Raw genomic sequence first — 19,560 nt, 5'->3', positions numbered from 1 at the left:
CAACCCAGATTCTATCCCCAGCACCTCCGAAGGTCCCCTGAGGTCCAGCCGGAGTGATTTGCTGAGTGCAGTGCCAAGAGTCAGCCCTGAGCACTGCGGGGTGTGACCAAAAATAAATAAATAAATAAATAAATAGATCTGTCACTGTCATCCCATTGCTCATCGATTTGTTCGAGTGGGCACCCGTAACGTCTCTCATTGTGAGACTTATTGTTACTATTTTTGGCATATCCAATACACCACGGGTAGCTTGCCAGGCTCTGCCATGCGGGATGCCATACTCTCGGTAGCTTATAAATAAATAAACCCAGAATAAATAAATAAAAGTGGAATCGGAGTCCTGGAATGGGAACGGCACCCTTGAAAGGCTTGTCCCGATGCTTATTAAGTTCCCTCCAGATTTGTTATGTAGGCAGTTGCAGAGTTGTGACGTCTTTCTTCCTGTGTCTGCGTGGCAATGCCATCGGCTAGCTTTAGAGAAAGCAAACCACCAGCCTCGACCAGCCTCGACCTGAGCTCACGGTCGCCTGAGATCAGCCAGGTCTCCCCGCTAACCCCGACTCGGACAGGGGCCTCGGGCAGCCCCGCGCAGGCTGGTGCCTTTGGTCAGAGTGTGTTAGAGGCAGAGCTGGAGCGAGGAAGATGCCACATTGCTCTCAGTGCCACCTTTGGTTGCCACCTCTGAGTTATGGGGCAGGGGGAGGGGGTTCTAATCCGATGTCCAGCAGTTCCAGGCAACCCCACCCCCACCACCCCCCCCCCAGAAAAGCCACTCAGACAGAACAATCCCCGATACCACATACGGCCCTCTGAGTGCCACCAGGAGTGATCTCTGAGCACCGAGCCAGAGGGAAGCCAAATGCTGCCGGGCGTGGCCCAAACACCAAAAACATAATCAAGATGATTTATATATTAGAGGTTAGCACTTAGAGAAAATGTTGTTTTGACACATCGTAATCTTTTCCGTAGAATAAAGTGCTTTTTTTTTAAAAAAAAAAAAAAGGGGTTGGTTTTTGAGCTTTTTGTTTTTTGGGGTTTTTTTGGTTTGTTTTGTTTTGGTACATGGTACATCTGAAACAGAATTCGAGGAAAATGGAAAGCATTTTGCCCATTCTGAGAAAGGAACTCCTAAGTAACACCTCAAAAGCACCTGGTATGAAAGCTTGTTAGACTTTTCTATTGAAGTTTTTGCTTCCAAGCACCAAAATATCCTATAAGTAAGACACGAGTCAGTGATGACAAGGGAAACATCCCTCTGATCTCCTGCAGAGATGGTGCAAACCTCAGTGTGCAAAGATGCTTCCCCGGCCCCATCTCTGTGTCGCCCCACGGACACAGGTGGGTCCCTGAGAAATAGTAGAAGCTACTTCGGGGGGAGATATGGAAAGTAAACAAAACGGGAATTCAAGGACCCAGGCAATAGCACTTTCCATCGTTCAGAGGTGCCGCTTCGAGGAAGAAGTCCCAGTCCCCAGGCTGAACTGGGCCCCGACTTTCCTTGTACGTTTCCCTGAGGGGAAACATACCACCCTGGAGGGCTCTCTTCAAGACATCTATTTTGACAGCACAATTCTACTTAGATTTTGTTTGTTTTGAGGCCACACCTAATGACGCTTAGGAGTTGCTCCTGGCTCTGCACTCAGGAATTATTCCTGGAGGTACTTGGGGGATGATAGATATTAGATATGGAACCCAGGTTGGCTGCATGCAAGGTGAGCTCCCTACTAATGTACTATCTCTCCGGCCCCAGATCTACTTATATTTATCCCAAGGAAGTAATCAAAGACTTGGGAGAGATGTTCTTGGTAGCCTGAAGGCTAGAAGTTGGAATAGTCTCACCTCCTTAACTCCACCATATCCTTAACCGCACCGGAAAAGGAATTCCTATCAGAAGGATGTGACTATCTCGGTGGTAAGATGATAGGCAATTAAATGTAGTTGAACAAAAGAAACTTACTGGGTTTGTTTTTCTTCTGTTCCTTCTAATATCTCTAATGAACATTATGGCTTAGGGTTTGTAAAAGGACTTTTTTAAAAAGAAGGATTTTACAGAATGTAAAACATGCCAAAATTGGCATCCAGTCGGGTGGAAATTCAATTTGACTTTTAGGAAGGCAATTTGCCTTTCTATCAAAGGTCGTAAAAATAAGCAGCTGGTGGGGCAGGGGGGAGAGGGGGAGAGAGGAGAGAGGGGGCAGGGGCGAGGGGGCGGAGAGGGCTGGAGAACTGACGGCCCTGGGTTCCTTCTCTGGCACCCCATGGCCCCCCGCACCTGGCCTAGAGCAGCCCCACACAAAGCCAAACCAAATAGGCGACTTCTTTGCTGGGCTAATTGCCCACCTGAGGGCTGGAGCGGCCCCTCCATATTCAAGAAACAAGCCTGTGGAGCACCTCTGCACACTTTGTGCATTCTCCGGCTCTCCACATCGCCACAAAAGAACACACAACAAAGAACAAATGTTGTTTTTCAAGCAGCAACCAAGACCTTGTACTTCCTTTGATGATCCTTTTCTTGTCGGGAAAATGAGTGGGAGCAGTCAGACCCACAGGGTGCTCCCTTGGGACCACCCACTCCTCCTCCCCCTCCAACACACACACACACACACACACACACACACAAACACACACACACGAAATCGCAGTCATCTGAGAGGGGCTGGGGTTGGGCAGACCTGTGGCCAATCCGCTCACAGAGCCCTGGGGGGTGGGGGGGATAGAGAGGGGCGGGGGCAGAGTTGAGCCAATGAAAACGCAGCATGGCCCTGGGAGCCCTGCCCCCTTCTGTCTTCCCCTCGCCCCTGGGGCAGGACCTGGGGTCTGGGAATTGTGTGCAGCTGGAACCATCCCACAAGCCCCTCGAGACCAGGTCCCCTGAGTCCCTCTCTTGCCCATTGCTTGGGTGCCCGTCGCTCTGGCACTGCTTAGAGCCACGTAAGAACAGGAAGGAGAAGTGGGGAGCCCCCCAGAGCCCCGTTTAGCCACCTTCATTTGGCCCACTGATCTCATCTCCCCCCCAACACACACACACACACACACACACACACCTGTTGTACCTTTCTTAGTGTGAAACGCTCACCGTGCCACGTGGCCCCCCAAAACCGTTTACTTGCACGCGCCTTGCCCACAGAGACTCATCTCGGGGTGCAAAGGGCTCGCGAGACTCATCATCAGGCCGTGTCCACGGCGTTAAGAGAAGCAGTGACGCAGCCTGGGTCCCCCCTCGTATTAAGCCGGGTTTCAATTTCATCTCTTCCGTTCCTACTGCCGGTTTGAATCAAGATCCACAGACGGTCCAAATGGCAAGGGCTTAGTCACCGAGCAGATGTCATTGCCTCCCGGCACCCCGGGAACGCCGGGGGTTCTGTTGCCATCACCCGGCCTCTTGAGCAGCAGCCCCCTTAGTGCTTGGAGCAAAACTCTGTCCTGTATTTTTTTCCCCTTACCCGCAGACCCTGGCGCTGAAGGGGCTCTGACAGTTCCGAGAGGTCTGATTGGTGGAGGAGGATAATGGGCGGGGCCTGTAGCCGGCGTTGGCATCACCTCCAGGTAGATTCAGAGAAGCGGCTCCGAGGCAGGTCGGAGCAAACTGATGCTCAGGACCATCGCTGGTGTGGCTGGTTTACAGGGGGATCCAAGCTTTCAGCCCCGTTTGCTTGGCCTGTGCACCTCCACTCGGAGGTGGGTGGCTCGGCCGCCCCGTCTGACAAATGTGTTTGTTTCCACACAGATCATTGCTTATCAGCCCTATGGAAAATCCGTGGACTGGTGGGCCTACGGCGTCCTGTTGTATGAGATGCTGGCGGGACAGGTAACCTTCCCCGGTGTTTCCCTGGGATTCTCTGCAGTATAACGGGGGCTGGGTGTGCGGGCCGGGCGGTCAGCACCTGCGGGGTGGAGGAGAGTGGAGACCCCAAGCCGGTGCAGAAATTCCTCTCCTCATCATGAATAGTCCACGTGGAGCGCTAAACCGTGGAGAGTAGATAACGGTTGTTTCCTCCCTGTGGGCAAAAGCCTGGCTTGCTGGGTCAGCACAGGCTCCAGCAAATGGGGCGGTCGTGGCTCCTGCAAGCTGTCCACAGAAATGACCCCAGATGCTGCCGTGTACGTGAATGGCATTACGGTTATTCCTTCCCCTCTCATCCTTCTCTCCCCCTTTCCTCCTTCCCGCCGCTTTCCTCCCTCCCTCTCTTTCTTCCCTCCTATCCTTTTCCTTCCTCCACTCTTCTTTACTTCCTTTTTTGTTTGTTTTTTGGGTCACATCCAGTGATGCTCAGGGGTTACTCCTGGCTCTGCACTCTGGAATTACTCCTGGCAGGGTTCAGGGGACCATTCGGGATGCTGGGGATTGAACCTGGGTTGGCCACATGCAAGGCAAACACCTTCCCCGCTGTACTGTCGCTCCAACCCCCCATCTGTTTCGTTCTTTCTCTTGTGCTTCTTCCATTCCTTCTTCCTTCTTCCTTCCTCCATCCCTTCCTTCGTCCTTCCTCTATTCCTTCTCTCTTGCCTCCAACCCTTCCTATCTTCCTCCCTCCTCCATCCCTCCTTCACTCCCTTCCTCCCTTCACTCCTCCCTTTTGAATAAATCCTGTGTGTGCACGTGGGCTAAGCCAGAAGCAACGTGGTCACAACTCCTTAGCTCTGTGGAGCAGCCTAGCAAAGGAGCGGGTGGACAGGTCACCAAGGACAGAGTCTACAGGGATGGGGGAACAGAGCGAGGAGGGAAGATCTGGACTTGGGGAAGGGCTGGCCTCCCAGCTGGAATGACCAGGGAGGGCCCATGAGGACAGTGAAGACCGGAAGGGAGTGAGACAGCGGCCACCTGCACTCACGACACTGCCCCAAGTCCCCACCTTCTGTGCGTGTACCCCGACCCCATGACTCAGCCCGGAGAGGTTCCAGGGGGGCCCTGTGCCCACAGCCCCTGGTGATGCCGGAGGCCTCCCCGCCCCCCCCCCCCCCCCGCAGCAGGCTGGGCCTAGAGAGACACAGTTGCTGAAGGACGAGATTAACTGCGGAGCCGCTGATGGGCTTCCACTGACAAGGCCACAGAGGAGCAGGGACACGCGCCTCTGCAAGCGCCTCACATTGGCTGGCTGGCCTCCGGCAGCCGGGCTGCAGCTCGGTGTAAACAGCCCGGTCTTCCCGGGCCCCCCCCTCTGCCTGACTAGCAGGACTCCTTCGGGCCGTAGATCGTCCCCTGCCCAGCCCCCTAGTGAGCAGATGGTGACTGGGAACGTCAGGAGCATGCAGGCCAGGCAGCCGGCAGCCCCTCTCAGCCTCCCCCCAGCCATCTGTGCTTTGTCCCTGAACTTCAACCTGAGTTGTCCCTAGGTGTCACCAAACCCCATCCTCAGCACCTCCGCCACACACACACACACACACACACACACACACACACAGAGGTGGCTCAGGAATGGGTGGGCCGCCTCTCCTTACATTAGGGGCACTTTGCATGGTCTGAGAGGGAACAGGCCCACCTCAGAAACGTGTCACGGCAATTGGACCATGGGTACGGTGTTTGCCTTGCACGTGGCTGCCCCGGGGGCCGTCCCTGGCACTCTCTATGGTCCTCTGAGCCCTGCCAGGAGTGATCCCTGAGCACAGAACCTTGAGCACTGTGGGGCGTGGCCCCAGGCCCCCCAAACGGAAAGAAAAGCCAAATAGAACTGTTTCGCAGCAAGCCCAGACTTTCGTGAGCCGGGGCGTCTGCGCTGCCCCCTGAGTCCAGACACGAAGCAGTTGGGGATGAATCTGGACCCGGAAGGGACAGAAGCCACCGGAGTGGCCTCCTGTGGACACTAAGGGGACACTCACAGCGTCTCCCCCGCGCCCTGCCCTCCGGCCCTGGACTCTGTGCCCAGGCTCATTCTCGGGTGTCGGCAGGCACCAGATGTCCGTAATCCCAGCCTCTCGCTGCTTCCCAATGTCCGTAATCCCAGCCTCTCGCTGCCTCCCAATGTCCGTAATCCCAGCCTCTCGCTGCTGGTCCACCTCGAGCGCCGAGCACGGTCCCGCCACCTGGGCCAAGCCCAGGGGCACCTGGAGCAGCTTTGACCCGCCCAGCGCGCCCGTCCCCAGACCGCGGTGCCACACACCCGCCGAGCCGTTCTCCGGGACGGACCCCCGGAAGGGACAAGCTCCAGGCTCAAACCACTGTGCTCAGAGACTCGAGACTCCCAAGAGGGCCAAGGGGTATCGCTGGGGGTTGGCTCCGCCAGGCACTAACTCTGACTCCGTCTGGGGCTGCAACTCCCCCCTGAGGGGGGGCAGGGGGCCCCCAGAGGGGCTCTGCTCCACTCCCAGACACCCGTGGGGCCCCAAGGAGCAGCTCTCCCTGGACTCGGGGGCCCCTGGCCTGCCATAGCACCCCTCCCTCCCTCCCCCTGCCTTCCATCCCCCCACCTCCTCTCCCCTGTGTGTTCCAAACTCCAGAGGAGTCAGTCTCCCCCACCCACCCCCGCCTTCCCAACATCCGCGCCTAGCTGGATCATGATTAACTTTTTAACACATAATTACAAGATGAATGGATGAATCCTAATTTATTTGCAAATCATTAAAGACATTACTCAGAAACACTTTCCCTAAAGATGACTTTCTTTGGGCTGCCCCGGAGGCAGGCTAATTAAAGGGACAGACAGGGGGTGGGGAACGAGAACACACAGGGGGCCCCAGCCTAATGAGCCACCTTCAAACAAAGCGTAGCGTCACCTCGGTGCCTGCCGCCCGCGGCCAGCCGTACCCAGCCAAGAAGCCGGGCCCGTTCCATGGTGCGGAACTTATCGGGGGGTCCAAGAGTCGTTCCCCTCTCAATGCCCTCCTGCTTTCTCCCTTCTGCTCCAGCCTCCGTTTGACGGCGAAGATGAAGACGAACTGTTCCAGTCCATCATGGAACATAACGTGTCCTACCCCAAGTCCCTGTCCAAGGAGGCGGTCTCCATCTGCAAGGGAGTGAGTACACTCGGATCCCTTGGGTCCCGGGGACAGAGAGTGTGGACGGAGGGCATAACACCCCCAACCCTTACACACACGCACACACGCACACACGCACGCACATCCTGAAAGCCAGCCGTCCCCACCTCCATCAGACCTGCCCCCCTGCAGCCGTCTCCCTCGAGACCACCTTGGATCCTGGTCTGTGCCTGGCCTGGGCCACATCCAGGACACGCCTCCCGAGCCCCCCTGTCTGCACTCCACAGAACGGCCTCTCCAGAATAGTGCTCAGTGTTAAGTTAGGGTTAAATCCTGACATCCGGCCGGGGACCAAGACGCTTCCCAGATTCCTTCTTGTCGCATCATCCCCGGAAGGCCCCTGTCGGTCAGCGGTGGGTTTGGGGTGAATCTTGCACCGGTTTCTTGGTCAGCCTCCTGAGAGCCTGTCCCTGCTTCCTTACCTTCGGGACCTGGGGCAGACCCAGACAGAGACAACGGCCTTCTCTGCCTTCCTCCCCCACCCCAGCTTTGTGGAAGTGTGAGACTGACTATTTGTCGCATAGCTATTTGCAGGGGCTCCCAAGCAGTGCTCGGGTGATCCTGAGCCAGCTGAACCCCAGAGTTCAGTGCTCAAGCCCCAACGAGACAGCGCCTGCTCAGCCCTGGGCATTGAACTCGGGGCCTGCTGCGTGCTTGGCGTGCACCCCAAGGCACCTTCCCCGCCCTGAGGATACCGGACACTGCTGTCCACACTTTGTGACTGACACCACGCAGGGAAGACTCTGCCACAGACCACCACCTGCCCCCCTAGTACCTCTGCTGTTTGGGGTCAGGGGTAGAGGGAGGTGGGGAACACTTGGGTCCCGTGCTCCTTGCCCATCTCAGTTGGAGACGCTGTACCACTTGTGACCAGCTGCCCGTGATGACCCACCCACGCACGGGCTCCTTCCCCCTGCCTTGCAGCTGATGACCAAGCACCCGGGCAAGCGGCTGGGCTGCGGGCCCGAGGGCGAGCGGGACGTGCGTGAACACGCCTTCTTCCGGAGGATCGACTGGGAGAAGCTGGAGAGCAGGGAGATCCAGCCGCCCTTCAAGCCCAAAGTGGTGAGTCCGGGCGAGTCCAGCACCCGCCCCCCCCATTCGGGTGGGGGGAGTTATTAGACTCCTGCAGGACCACGGGAGCAGCCCTAGCTGTGCCCCCGACCCTGAGAGCCACCCCCAGGAAGCTTCCGAGGAACTTGCGTGCTGTGCCCAATGCCGCCCCCTACAGGTCGAGGGTTGGATTCTCGGGCACCTCACCAGTACACGGGACCCTTGGTCTGGGGTCTGTGGAGGCCTTCTTTTCCATCTCCGTTTTTTTTCTGGGTGGGCCTGGCAACCCAGTAGCACCAGTAATCACAACCCAGCAGCGGGCCCAAGTGCCCACTGTGCCCTGCTGCCACCGTGGGTGGCAGCGCAAGGTGCACCTGGACGCAGACCCCAGCTGTGTCACCACCCCTCCCCCGCTGAGTTGCAGACACCAGGCTCCATTCTCAGTGCACCCCAAAGGAGCATGCGTCACCCTTACAATCTTAGTTCCGGTTTATAGCATGTGAAAATGGGGCCCAGAGAGGCTCAGTGACTCGCCTGAGGCCACACAGTGCCTTGGGTGGGAGGGAGTGTCAGGGGCCCCCAACTCTGCGGCTCCATCTCTGGGACACCAAGTTTGCCTTCCCGGGTGTGTAGCTCTGGAGGGGAGCAAGACAGCCGGCCCGGCAACCCCCCCCAGGCCTGCCCTGAGGGCGGACGGAGCAGCCTTGCTCCCAGCCTCACACCCACAGGACCTGACCCAGACCAGCCTCCCCTGACGGGTATCCCGAGAGCAGGCCTGAGGGGCCCTCCCGACGTGGCTGAGTGGCCAGCTGGGCGGCACCCGGCTTTATTCTTAGAGGCGTCCTCATCTCGTGCTGACGAGTCCCACTCCCAGAATAAAACGCCGCAGGGAGCCCGCTGGTTCTCTCTCCCAAGGTATTTTTAGCTCAAACTGGAGAGACACCAAAACGAGTAAGGTCAGCCGGCTTCCTCCTGAGTCATCACCCCCACGGGCCTGCCTGGGTGTGCCACCCACTCCGCCGATTTCATCGGGCCTGATTTAGGGGACACCCCCGTGAGCCCTCCCTGTTGACCGGCCACACCTGCAGACCAGGGCCTGGGGGTTGCAGGTGTGGCCACGGAGGAGCAAACGATGCTGCCCAGCGTCCACGGGAATCGCTTTGGAGGACAGAGAGGTAGGGCAGGAGTTAAGGCACGTGGCTTACATGCAGCCCACCCTGGTTGATCCCCGGCACCGGTGGTCCCCCAGCATCATGGGTGCGCCATCCGGTGGCCCAGGTCTCCCCTGGCACCACGCCCTCAGCTCTTCCATTGAGCCACCTGGGTTGGCCGAGAATCGCCAAGAGCTGATGGAGACAGGGTGCTGGGCACAACCCGACCCCAGCCCCACGGTCAGCGCAGGCATCTTTGTAAAAAGGAAGGATTTTCCTAAGGCACTGTGACTTGCAGTGTTACTCGGGTTGCTCCCATTTCTCTTTCTGGGTTTGGGGCGACGCCTGGCAGTGCTCAGGGCTTCCTCCTGGCTCTGCACTCAGGGATCACTCCTAGAGGGCTTGGGAGAGACCTATGGGGTGCTGGGGATGGAACCCGGGTGGGGCATGTGCACGGCAAGCACCCTGCCAGCAGTACTACTTCTCCAGCCCTAAGTCTTTTTCCGAGCTTGAGAATTCTTCTAGTTTGCATTTGACTTTGGCTAGCCTGCTAAGGCTCTGGGAACTTGCCATTGGAGTGAATTGGCTCCTCCCACAAAGATGGCGCCCAAGGAAGGGGATTGGCTCCTCCCACAAAAATGGCGCTCAAGGGAATTGGATCCTCCCACAAAGATGGCGCCCTAGATAGGGGATTGGCTCCTCCCACAGAGATGGCTCCTCCCACAGAGATGGCGCCCAAGGAAGGGGATTGGCTCCTCCCACAAAGATGGCGCCCAAGGAAGGGGATTGGCTCCTCCCACAAAGATGGCACCCAAGGAAGGGAATTGGATCCTCCCACAAAGATGGCGCCCAAGGAAGGGGATTGACTCCTCCCACAAAGATGGAGCCCAGGGAAGGGAGTTTGCTCCTCTCACAAAGATGGCGTCCAAGAAAGGGATTAGCTCCTCCCACAAAGATGGCGCCCAAGGAAGGGGCTCCTTGTCCCTGGGGAGAGAGGCTCACACCAGCCTGCTTTCCCTCCTTCCTCTTCTCTTTAGAGATTCCTCCTCCTTCCCAGAAACTCCTTCTTGCTCCCTGTAGCCTGACTGGGGCGTTTCAACAGGATGCTGTGACCCGTGAGGGCTGTCGCAGGCTCAGGCAGCCAAGTGTGGGGCTGGATACCTTGAAAGCCCCCCTGGGCAGGGGTGGGGTGGGGTGGGGGCTTCATCAGGTTCCGGGGGGCGCTCTCCACACCTGGTGGGTCTGCTGCCCCCTTTCCAGAAAACAGTTATTCAGTGCCTCCCCCATTCCAGAATCCCACCTGCCTCAAGCATACAAGCAGGAACGCCCCCCAGTGCCCCGGAGACACTGACGTCCTGTTTCATGCGCCACCCGCCTTCCCCCACTCTGTGGCAATGTGTTACCCTCTTAAGGAAGCACTGCGCTCACCGGGACTTCCGACACTCTGTCTTGGGCTTCTGCTGCCTCCCATTCTCTCCTCCCCCTCCCTCCCCATTCCTCCTCCCTTCTCCCCCTCCCCCTTCCCCTCCCCTCCTCCCCCCTCCCTCTCCACCCTCCCACCTGCTCCTCCTCTCCTCCTCCTCTTCCTCCCTCCTCCCTCCTCTCTCCCACACTCCCCACCTCCCTTCTCCAACTCAGAGCCCCACTTGTTTGGCCGGCACTGAGCCTGCTCAGCCTCACCTCATGGCTTTGGTCCATGGGGCAATTTCAGCATCACCAAGAGCACTGGGGCCAGCAACACTTCCTCATGGGGAGCAGCCATGTACATACTGGGTTTCTGCAGCATCCTTGGTCTGAGCGCACTAGAGCTAGTTGGCACCCCTGCCCACATCACCTCCCCAGAGAAGTCCCAGTGTGGTGGGGTGGGTGAGCCCCGCTGTGTATAGACACATATCTAAACAGGGGCCATTTGTTCACTGGGCACTGCCACCTCTGCCACCCTCTGCCATTGGGCCACTCTAGATGCCCCTGTCCCAGCAGGGCCTGGGGTGGCTGTCCCAACCAGGTCACTTCCCCTTCACCCATGTTTATGGATGATGACCACAGGCACTGTGGTTTCCTGAACACCTAATTTGGAAGAATAGCGTACTTGTTCGTACTTGTTCTTAGTGGCAGATGTGTTTTCATGGAGCCAGAGCCGGACCATGATCTCAGTCCCTGGGTCCAGGGGTCACTGCCTGTGTTCCTGCCTGACACTGGTCTGCCAACCAGAGGCCACCTGTGTGCATGCTTACATGTGTGCGCGAGTGGGAACGTCTGCTTGCGTCCATGCCTGTGTACTTGCAGGCGTGCATGCAGATGTTCATGCATGCACATGGCCTCACCTCTGCACCTGGTGCTGAGAGTTCTGGCCAGTGGGAGGGAGCTCAGAGAGGCCGGCTCCATGCTGCCAAGTCCAAATGGGGCTTCATTCCGGGGGGTGTCTGAAGATCATGCTTGTGCCCCCGTTCCTGTTTGGCCTTCGATCCTCCCCCAGCCCAGCCACCGGGCCGGGCTCCGCCGTCAATACTGACCTGCCATCTCCCTTCTCCCCGCAGTGCGGCAAAGGAGCGGAAAATTTTGACAAGTTCTTCACCCGAGGACAGCCGGTCCTGACCCCGCCGGACCAGCTGGTCATCGCTAACATTGACCAGTCTGATTTCGAGGGGTTCTCCTATGTCAACCCCCAGTTCGTGCAGAGCGCAGTATGAAACTCAGCGGGGAGAATGAGCGCGTCCCCCCTCTCCTGGACCTCCCACCCCACCACCCAGCCCCAGCCGCGGGAAGTGACCCTCAACCCTAAAATTTTAAGACCTCGCCTTGCCCCTCCTCCCAGATGGAGGTCTGAAAATTGTAGGGTTCCTTAGTCCAGATGTGAGCCAGCTGTCCAGGGTTGCTCCCCCGCCCCCAACCAAGGACATTCTTAGTGGGAAATGACGTGATATCTAGTGTCCAGCTGAACCAAGTCAAGTCACATCTGGAAGTAGGTTGCCTCTTCCTAGAGAGCAAATAGACTCTTTGCCCTCCCTCCCCCCCTTTTTGGTACGATTTGATATTTTTTCCATAACCCATCTGCCCTCCGACACCATCAGGACCCCCCGGCGGCCAGAGATGTGAAGGGAGCCTGCCCTAGACATTGGCTGGAAGCTTGAAGCCCCACCGAGGGAATTTTTTGGAAAAGGGGGGGCAAAAGGGGTGCCTAGAGAGTGAGCAGCTTGGGATCGGGGGTCAGTCAGGGTGGCTTCAAAATTCCCAAGGTTTCTGGGAGATAGTCCTCGACCCCCTCCCTGAAGACTGGAGTACACCCACCCCTATTGTCACCCTGTACCCTGTCGCAGGCTCCCGGTTCCCAGACTCTGTGACCCTCAGTAAGGTCGAACAGTCACCCAGTTCTAAAAGAAGGGGGGACCTCAGATGAGTGTGAGGTGCGCCTGTTTGTTGTCTTGTAACCCTGCCCGTTGATCACTGTCTAACTCTTTGCATTTCTTCTTAAGAGGCCAAATCTTCTAAGGACTTTGCTAAAGGAGCATGTGAAATCATTTTTCAATCAAGGATAAGACCCGTATGTGTGTGTGTGTGTGTGTGTGTGTGTATGTGTGTTCATTTTAATCTCTGAGAGATTGTTTTGTGATCCAGGGTGCCATCAGCAATCAAGCCACTACTCATGAGAGTTGTTAGCCAACCCCCCAGGCCACCCACCCACCCACCCACCCACCATACCATACCAACCAAGGTTTGCTCCCTGCTTCCGGAGAGGCTGATGCGTGCGCTCGTCCCTTTTGTACTTATTTATTTGCTAGGCAGCAGTGTCTTTACACGAGTACGATGTACAGTGACCTACTCAGTGTCCGCTCTGGCCTCCATCCCTTCTGGTCCTGCTGGTCCCGCTTCCTCTCCATCTCAGGCCCTTGGCATCCACTTAGGGCCGAGCCAGGAAAAAAAAAAAGAAAGAAAAAACACAAACCACACGGTTTGGGTTCCCACGTCCAGTTCCTGCCGACGGACACCCGTGGAGCTGAGAATTCAGAACCCTGGATGCATCTCCGCTCACAGGTGGCTCCTAGAAGGATTTTTCTGTGCTTTGCTGATGCATCATGCAATGGAAATTTGCATGTTTATAATAAACCTAATGACAAGTGAAATCTATATTATCGACCTAACTGTATCAAGTATCAAGAGAGCATTGCAATCATTCATTTTTTTTAAAGACATAACTGTGCTACATTTGTGAAGGTCCTTGTGTCCGACCCGCTTGGAAAATTCCACTTAGCCGAGTTTTCTGCTGTGTGCGCCCCCTCCCCGCACCCCTGCACGAGGCCACTGTATCAGGTGTTGATCGTTTTTAATCATAGATCTAATTTTGAAAGTGAATGGCTACTTTACATGATCAACTAGACATATATATAGATATATATATGTATGTATGTATAAATATTTGATTCTACAAATAGAAGTTTTGTTAAAGGGGGGGGCACTTTTTTTCCTAAGATGAAACTGTCTCTTCACTCCATATTCTTCTGTTAGGGTTCCACCCCACACCCTTCCTGTTGGGGACAATAGGAAGGACGTGACACGGGGACATCTTCTGTGTCTATGCCCTCGGGCTGGCATCACGGCCCTGGGCTTCTCACGGTGTACGTCTTGTCCCAACTTCCAGCCTGTGACTGTGAGTGACTTGGGTGGGAATGACACAGAGATGCCCGGCCTACCACATGCGTGGACACCAGGACTCCCCCCGCCCAGGAAGCCCCCCTGTCAACACAGACGACCCTCCAGATGGCCTTCCCCATCTCATACAGGCACTTCCGCAGCAAGACACCATCGTCAAAGGAGCCAGGCTTCTACCACAGAACATTCTAGAACATTCTAGGAGTTAGCTCTCCGTCCCAGCAGAGGGCAGTCCCTCCGTTTCCCAGCTCACAACTGCCTCCTTCTTACTTTCTGTGTGCTGCCACCCCGGGAGGGGGTTCAAGGTGAAAATCACTCCCCCCCCCCCGGCCCGGGCACGCCAGAGACCCTTGCCCAAGGAAGTGAGGGCCCGGGAAGGGGCCACACCACTGCCACGTCTCCTGCCCCAGAGACTTCTACAGGGACTTGGGCTCCTTCTGAGCTGTCCCCATTCTGGCCCGGCCCCACTTAGGCGGCACCCGGCACCCCTCATTTGCTCTGGTAAAGAGGGGAGCAGCCCAGAGAAAGTCTAAGCAACAGCGACCTGTCTGACCCCGCCCCCCAAAGATGGGAAAGCCGGACGACCTCCCAGCCCAGTCCCGGGGACGAGGTCCCCCCAGGAAGTAGAGTGGCAGACTCTTCGTGTCCCCTCCGGCCCCCAGACTCGGCTGCCTACTCCCCCCCCACTTTCCCTCAGACACCCCCGGACTCCCCAGGAGCGAGAGCCAGGCCACCTGTCCCCCCGCTGGTCTCTGTCGTCTTTGAGAAGGGTGGGAGCACTCCCCAAGAGGATTCCACGATGGGACTTGGGCGGTCTAAGGAGCCGTGGGCTCAAAACCAACGTGGGGGTCCAGGGAGCGTGGCCGGGGTGACCCTGCTCTGGGGCTCAGGGCCGAGTGAAGGTCTAGGCGGGTGCTCTTGGGGGCCAAAGCGTCCCACATGCTGGTCACCAAAGGAGCAAGGTGCTCAGGGGGACCCGCCCCGAATCAGCTTGGAAAAGCGGATGGCATGGAGGGACAGAGCAGAGAAGGGGCCCCGGGGGCGGGGGAGGAGACGCCTCACAGAGGCAGGCACTGCGGGTCTCTTTAGGAATTTCCAGCCTTCCAGTGCCCCCCAGGGGCCAGGACTCGGCCCATGGCCCGAAGGCCATGCCGGCCACCTGGGCTGGTTTTACCTGTCACCCAGGTGCTCTGGCCACATCATGGACGGACCCCATATCGGCAGCCTGGGGGGGCCCTCAGGGTGTCAAGGTGCCCAGCAGACCCTGCTTAGAAGATTGGAGAAAGCCAGGGACGCTCTGGCGCCCCTGCCCCTTGCCCCGCAGGCCTCGGGACCAGCTGGCACCGGTCACCCCATCTCTGGGGATCCCCGGAGCCCTGGGCAGGCTAAAGAGATTGGTTGAAAGAAGAGGCTGAGCTGGATGGAGGCTGGCCAGCTGGGGACAGGGTTCCCATGAGCTGCCTCCAAGAAGGGCCCTTGGTGCAGGCCGCTGGGAGCAGAGGGACGCAGGGGGGTGGGGAAGCAGGCAGGGCGGCTGCAGCATCCTTTGGGGCACTCCATCCGGGTGCAAGACATCTGGGTCCACGGGTCTCCTGTAGGAGTTTGTCGCCCTGTAGGATCCTGCTTCCTCCGAGTCAGAAATGGCCGCCACTGTCTGGGCAGAACCACACAGTCTTGCCCCGTGCCCAGCGTCGGGGCAGCCAGACGGGGTGGGCGCAGCTGCAGGCACCCCAGTTGTCCCCTGCTCCCACTTCGAGACAGAGAGACCAAGCGGGGGAAGGTGGTCCCGGCCCCACCTTCTCGCTTTGGCTCCCAGCACCCTGTCCCCGTGCCCACTCCTCATTCCTGGGCCCCTGCAGAGGCGGGCGCCCCCACCGAGTCCAGGAAACCAGCCTGGGTCCACACGAGCACTGACCCGGGGACACACACACACACACACACACACACTCGGGAAGGGCACACGCTGGTCCTTCGTGACCGCGTGCTGATTGCACAGGACCATTGGGAGATACTGTCTGAAATGATTTTCAGGGAATGATTTGGAAATCGTTTGCTTCGGAATTGTTTTCCCGGCGCCCCCAGATCCCGAGTTCAGCTGTCTCCCCGTTGGGGCTGACGTGGTGGGCTCCAGGCAGGCTCAAGAAGGGTGCTGCAGGAAGATAAAAACCCAAGGAAAGGTGAACCCCTCTAGAAACGGGGACCCCCATGACCCTGCTCCTTCCACCATGTCCGGGACTCCGTGCCTCTGCTCTGGATACCCAGGGCGCCACCCACACCGTGCAGGGGGGACCCCACCCCTCGAGCCGCCTTATCCCAACCCCTCCTCTAAGGGCCACTGGTTCCAAAGACTTTTTTTTTTAAACCCAGAGGGAAGAAATCAATTTATTAATGCCAGTAGAGCAAATCAAACATACTGGACTCTTTCTACTTTTTTAGGGAGCTTTCGTAATTCTTTTAAAAATGAGTTTTTAAAATACATTTGATGACTTCTTAAGATTCTGATCACATGTAGGTGGTGGGAGGTCTTGGCCAGACCCACCCCTCCTCGCCCCTGCCCCCCATGCTACACTTCGACAGCCAGGACCCCAGGGAGGGGGCATCCACATCAGAATGACGGCGCATCCCGGAGCCCTGAGTTGGCCCAAGGTCTGCAGCTGTCCCCCTCAGGAAAAGGCTGGAGAGAGCATTCTGGGGCTCCCTGGGGCCCTCCTGGCTCTGCCAGGCTCTGGGACCCCTTTTGACACAGAGAGACAAGCTGCTTTCTCAGCTCCGTCTCCAGCCTGTGTGACGCCCCAAACTCTCACATTTGGGGGTGGCCATGTGGAGCCATTCACAAATACTTCAATCCCTGCCCACTCCCCGAGAAAGAAGAAGTGGTCACCCATGCCTGGCCACCTCTGCGGGCAGGCGGGATCCCACTTTTCAGGATATAGAACTCAGACCCACTTTCTTAAAAAAAAAAACACATTTTTTTTTCTAAACAAAGATGAAAGGCAGTTTTGTTTTTATCCAACCCAGAAAAAAAAGGAAAAAAAAAAAACCTCCTGTCTGGTGTCTGCTCCGCCTCCTGCGATCGTCCGCTGGTTCTTGCCGAAACTCTTCCTGGATGAACGGCATTGTTTCCTTGCGGGGATGCTCCGACTGTTTCAAATTCAGACATGAAGGCAGTGATGGGTGCTGAACTGGTCTGGAAATTCACCTCAGATCCCCTCGCTGTGGGAGTTTCTTTTCTAGACGGGCAGAAACGTTTGAAAGGGTTGCTTTTGCTACGTGTGTGTGCGTGTGTGTGTAATCGTATGCGTGTGTGTGCGCGAGCATGTGTGTGTGCGCGCGCGTGTGTGTACACATGTGTGTGTGTATGTGTGTGTGTGTGTGAGACATGCCGTGTCTCGGTCATGGACTGGCAAGGCTGGGCTGGACACAACTGTGGGGGGTGGAGGAGGAGGAGGAGGAGGAGGAGGAAGAGTCAGAGGTGGAGCCGGGGGCACTCGGGCACCCAGAGCCATTCACCTGGCGGGAGCCTTTGGTTTCCGACGGTTGTGCGCGCGCCTGCCCTGCTCCCCCGTCCCGTTCGAAGCCCCTCTAATCTCTGTTTGCATGACATGCTCTGTTAGGTAGAGCCGTTGTAGTTCGGAAGCCAGTGTGTATGAATAAAGACAATGATCATTCCTTAACGCCCCTGACTCTGTGGCTTCCCTCGGCGGCATTCCCCGCCCCCCATCCACGGGGGTCACCTGGCAGCTCTGCACGGTTCCCTCCCCCCGGCACCAGCCCTCTCCTTCTCAGCCCCGCATTCTCTTCAGATGCTTCGCATTTGGAGTCCTTAAGGGTCATGGGGCCGGCCGGAACCAGGGGGAGGTGGGCATGGCCCTGCCCGCGAGGGGCTGCTGTTTCTGAACATCCATGTAGGGGACACGGCAGTGGACAGAGAGCAGATTGTCCAGAGGCCACAGCGGGTCTCTTCCTCCAGCATCCCATGAGGAGTTGCACTAAAAAATCTTGGGAATAATGATGTTGTTGTTGTTATGGTAAGGCCAGGTGTTCTGGGCTACTCCTGGCTCTGTGCTTAGGGGTGCTCATGTGATGCCAAGAATTAAACTTGGAGGGCGATAGAATAGCAGGTAGGGCATTTGCCTTGCACGCAGCCGACCCAGGTTCAATTCCCAGCATCCCATATGGTCCCCCAAGCACCGCCACTTACTCCTGAGTGCTGAGCCAGGAGTAACCCCTGAGCATCACTGGGTGTGACCCAAAAAGAAAAAAAAAATGAATTAAACTTGAGTCAGCCACAATCCTTAACCCCTGAATTATCTCGAGAATCTTGAGATTCTTTTCTCCCGACATTACTGACAAGTGAGCCCTATGGATTCATCTTTTTCCTGTGGGCAGCTTCGGCCCTTGTGCATTTATTTACTCAGGGAAGCAAGAGGAGATTCCACACAGGAGATGGCACTTTCTAAAAACCCAGCATCTCACCTACACATACAGCATATCACCTACACATACAGCATCTCACCTACCAACACAGCATCTCACCTACACATACAGCATCTCACCTACCAACACAGCATCTCACCTACACACACAGCATCTCCTACCACACACAGCATCTCACCTACACACAGCATCTCACCTACACACACAGCATCTCACCTACACACACAGCATCTCACCTACACACACAGCATCTCACCTACACACACAGCATCTCACCTACACACACAGCATCTGACCTACACACAGCATCTCACCTACACACACAGCATCTCACCTACACACAGCATCTCACCTACACACACAGCATCTCACCTACACACAGCATCTCACCTACACACAGCATCTCACCTACACACACAGCATCTCACCTACACACACAGCATCTCACCTACACACACAGCCTCTCACCTACACACACAGCCTCTCACCTACACACACAGCATCTCACCTACACACACAGCATCTCACCTACACACAGCATCTCACCTACACACACAGCCTCTCACCTACACACAGCATCTCACCTACACACACAGCATCTCACCTACACACACAGCCTCTCACCTACACACACAGCATCTCACCTACACACACAGCATCTCACCTACACACAGCATCTCACCTACACACACAGCCTCTCACCTACACACAGCATCTCACCTACACACACAGCCTCTCACCTACACACACAGCCTCTCACCTACACACAGCATCTCACCTACACACAGCATCTCACCTACACACACAGCATCTCACCTACACACAGCATCTCACCTACACACAGCAAGCATCTCACCTACACACAGCATCTCACCTACACACAGCATCTCACCTACACACACAGCATCTCACCTACCACACACAGCATCTCACCTACACACACAGCATCTCACCTACACACACAGCATCTCACCTACACACACAGCATCTCACCTACACACACAGCATCTCACCTACACACACAGCATCTCACCTACACACAGCATCTCACCTACACACACAGCATCTCACCTACACACAGCATCTCACCTACACACAGCATCTCACCTACACACAGCATCTCACCTACACACAGCATCTCCTACCACACAGCCTCTCACCTACACACAGCATCTCACCTACACACACAGCCTCTCACCTACACACAGCATCTCACCTACACACACAGCCTCTCACCTACACACAGCATCTCACCTACACACAGCATCTCCTACCACACACAGCATCTCACCTACACACA

General features: G+C 56.7%; 1 protein-coding gene across 1 annotated transcript in view; it reads left to right on the top strand.

Annotated features, from left to right (window-relative positions):
- Window positions 1-17,497, top strand: part of PRKCA (protein kinase C alpha) — a 275,221-nt gene extending 257,724 nt beyond the window's left edge. The window contains exons 14-17 of the mRNA XM_004617983.2: window positions 3,728-3,808; window positions 6,844-6,951; window positions 7,897-8,037; window positions 11,714-17,497. Coding sequence (XP_004618040.1) covers window positions 3,728-3,808; window positions 6,844-6,951; window positions 7,897-8,037; window positions 11,714-11,866 — 483 coding nt within the window. The 3' untranslated portion in view covers window positions 11,867-17,497. The remainder of the gene's footprint in view (window positions 1-3,727; window positions 3,809-6,843; window positions 6,952-7,896; window positions 8,038-11,713) is intronic.
- The last annotated feature ends 2,063 nt before the right edge of the window (window positions 17,498-19,560 follow it).

Source organism: Sorex araneus, chromosome 3 (genome assembly GCF_027595985.1).
Source record: "Sorex araneus isolate mSorAra2 chromosome 3, mSorAra2.pri, whole genome shotgun sequence".
NCBI lineage: Eukaryota > Metazoa > Chordata > Mammalia > Eulipotyphla > Soricidae > Sorex > Sorex araneus.
This window is presented reverse-complemented; position numbering and strand designations above follow the sequence as displayed.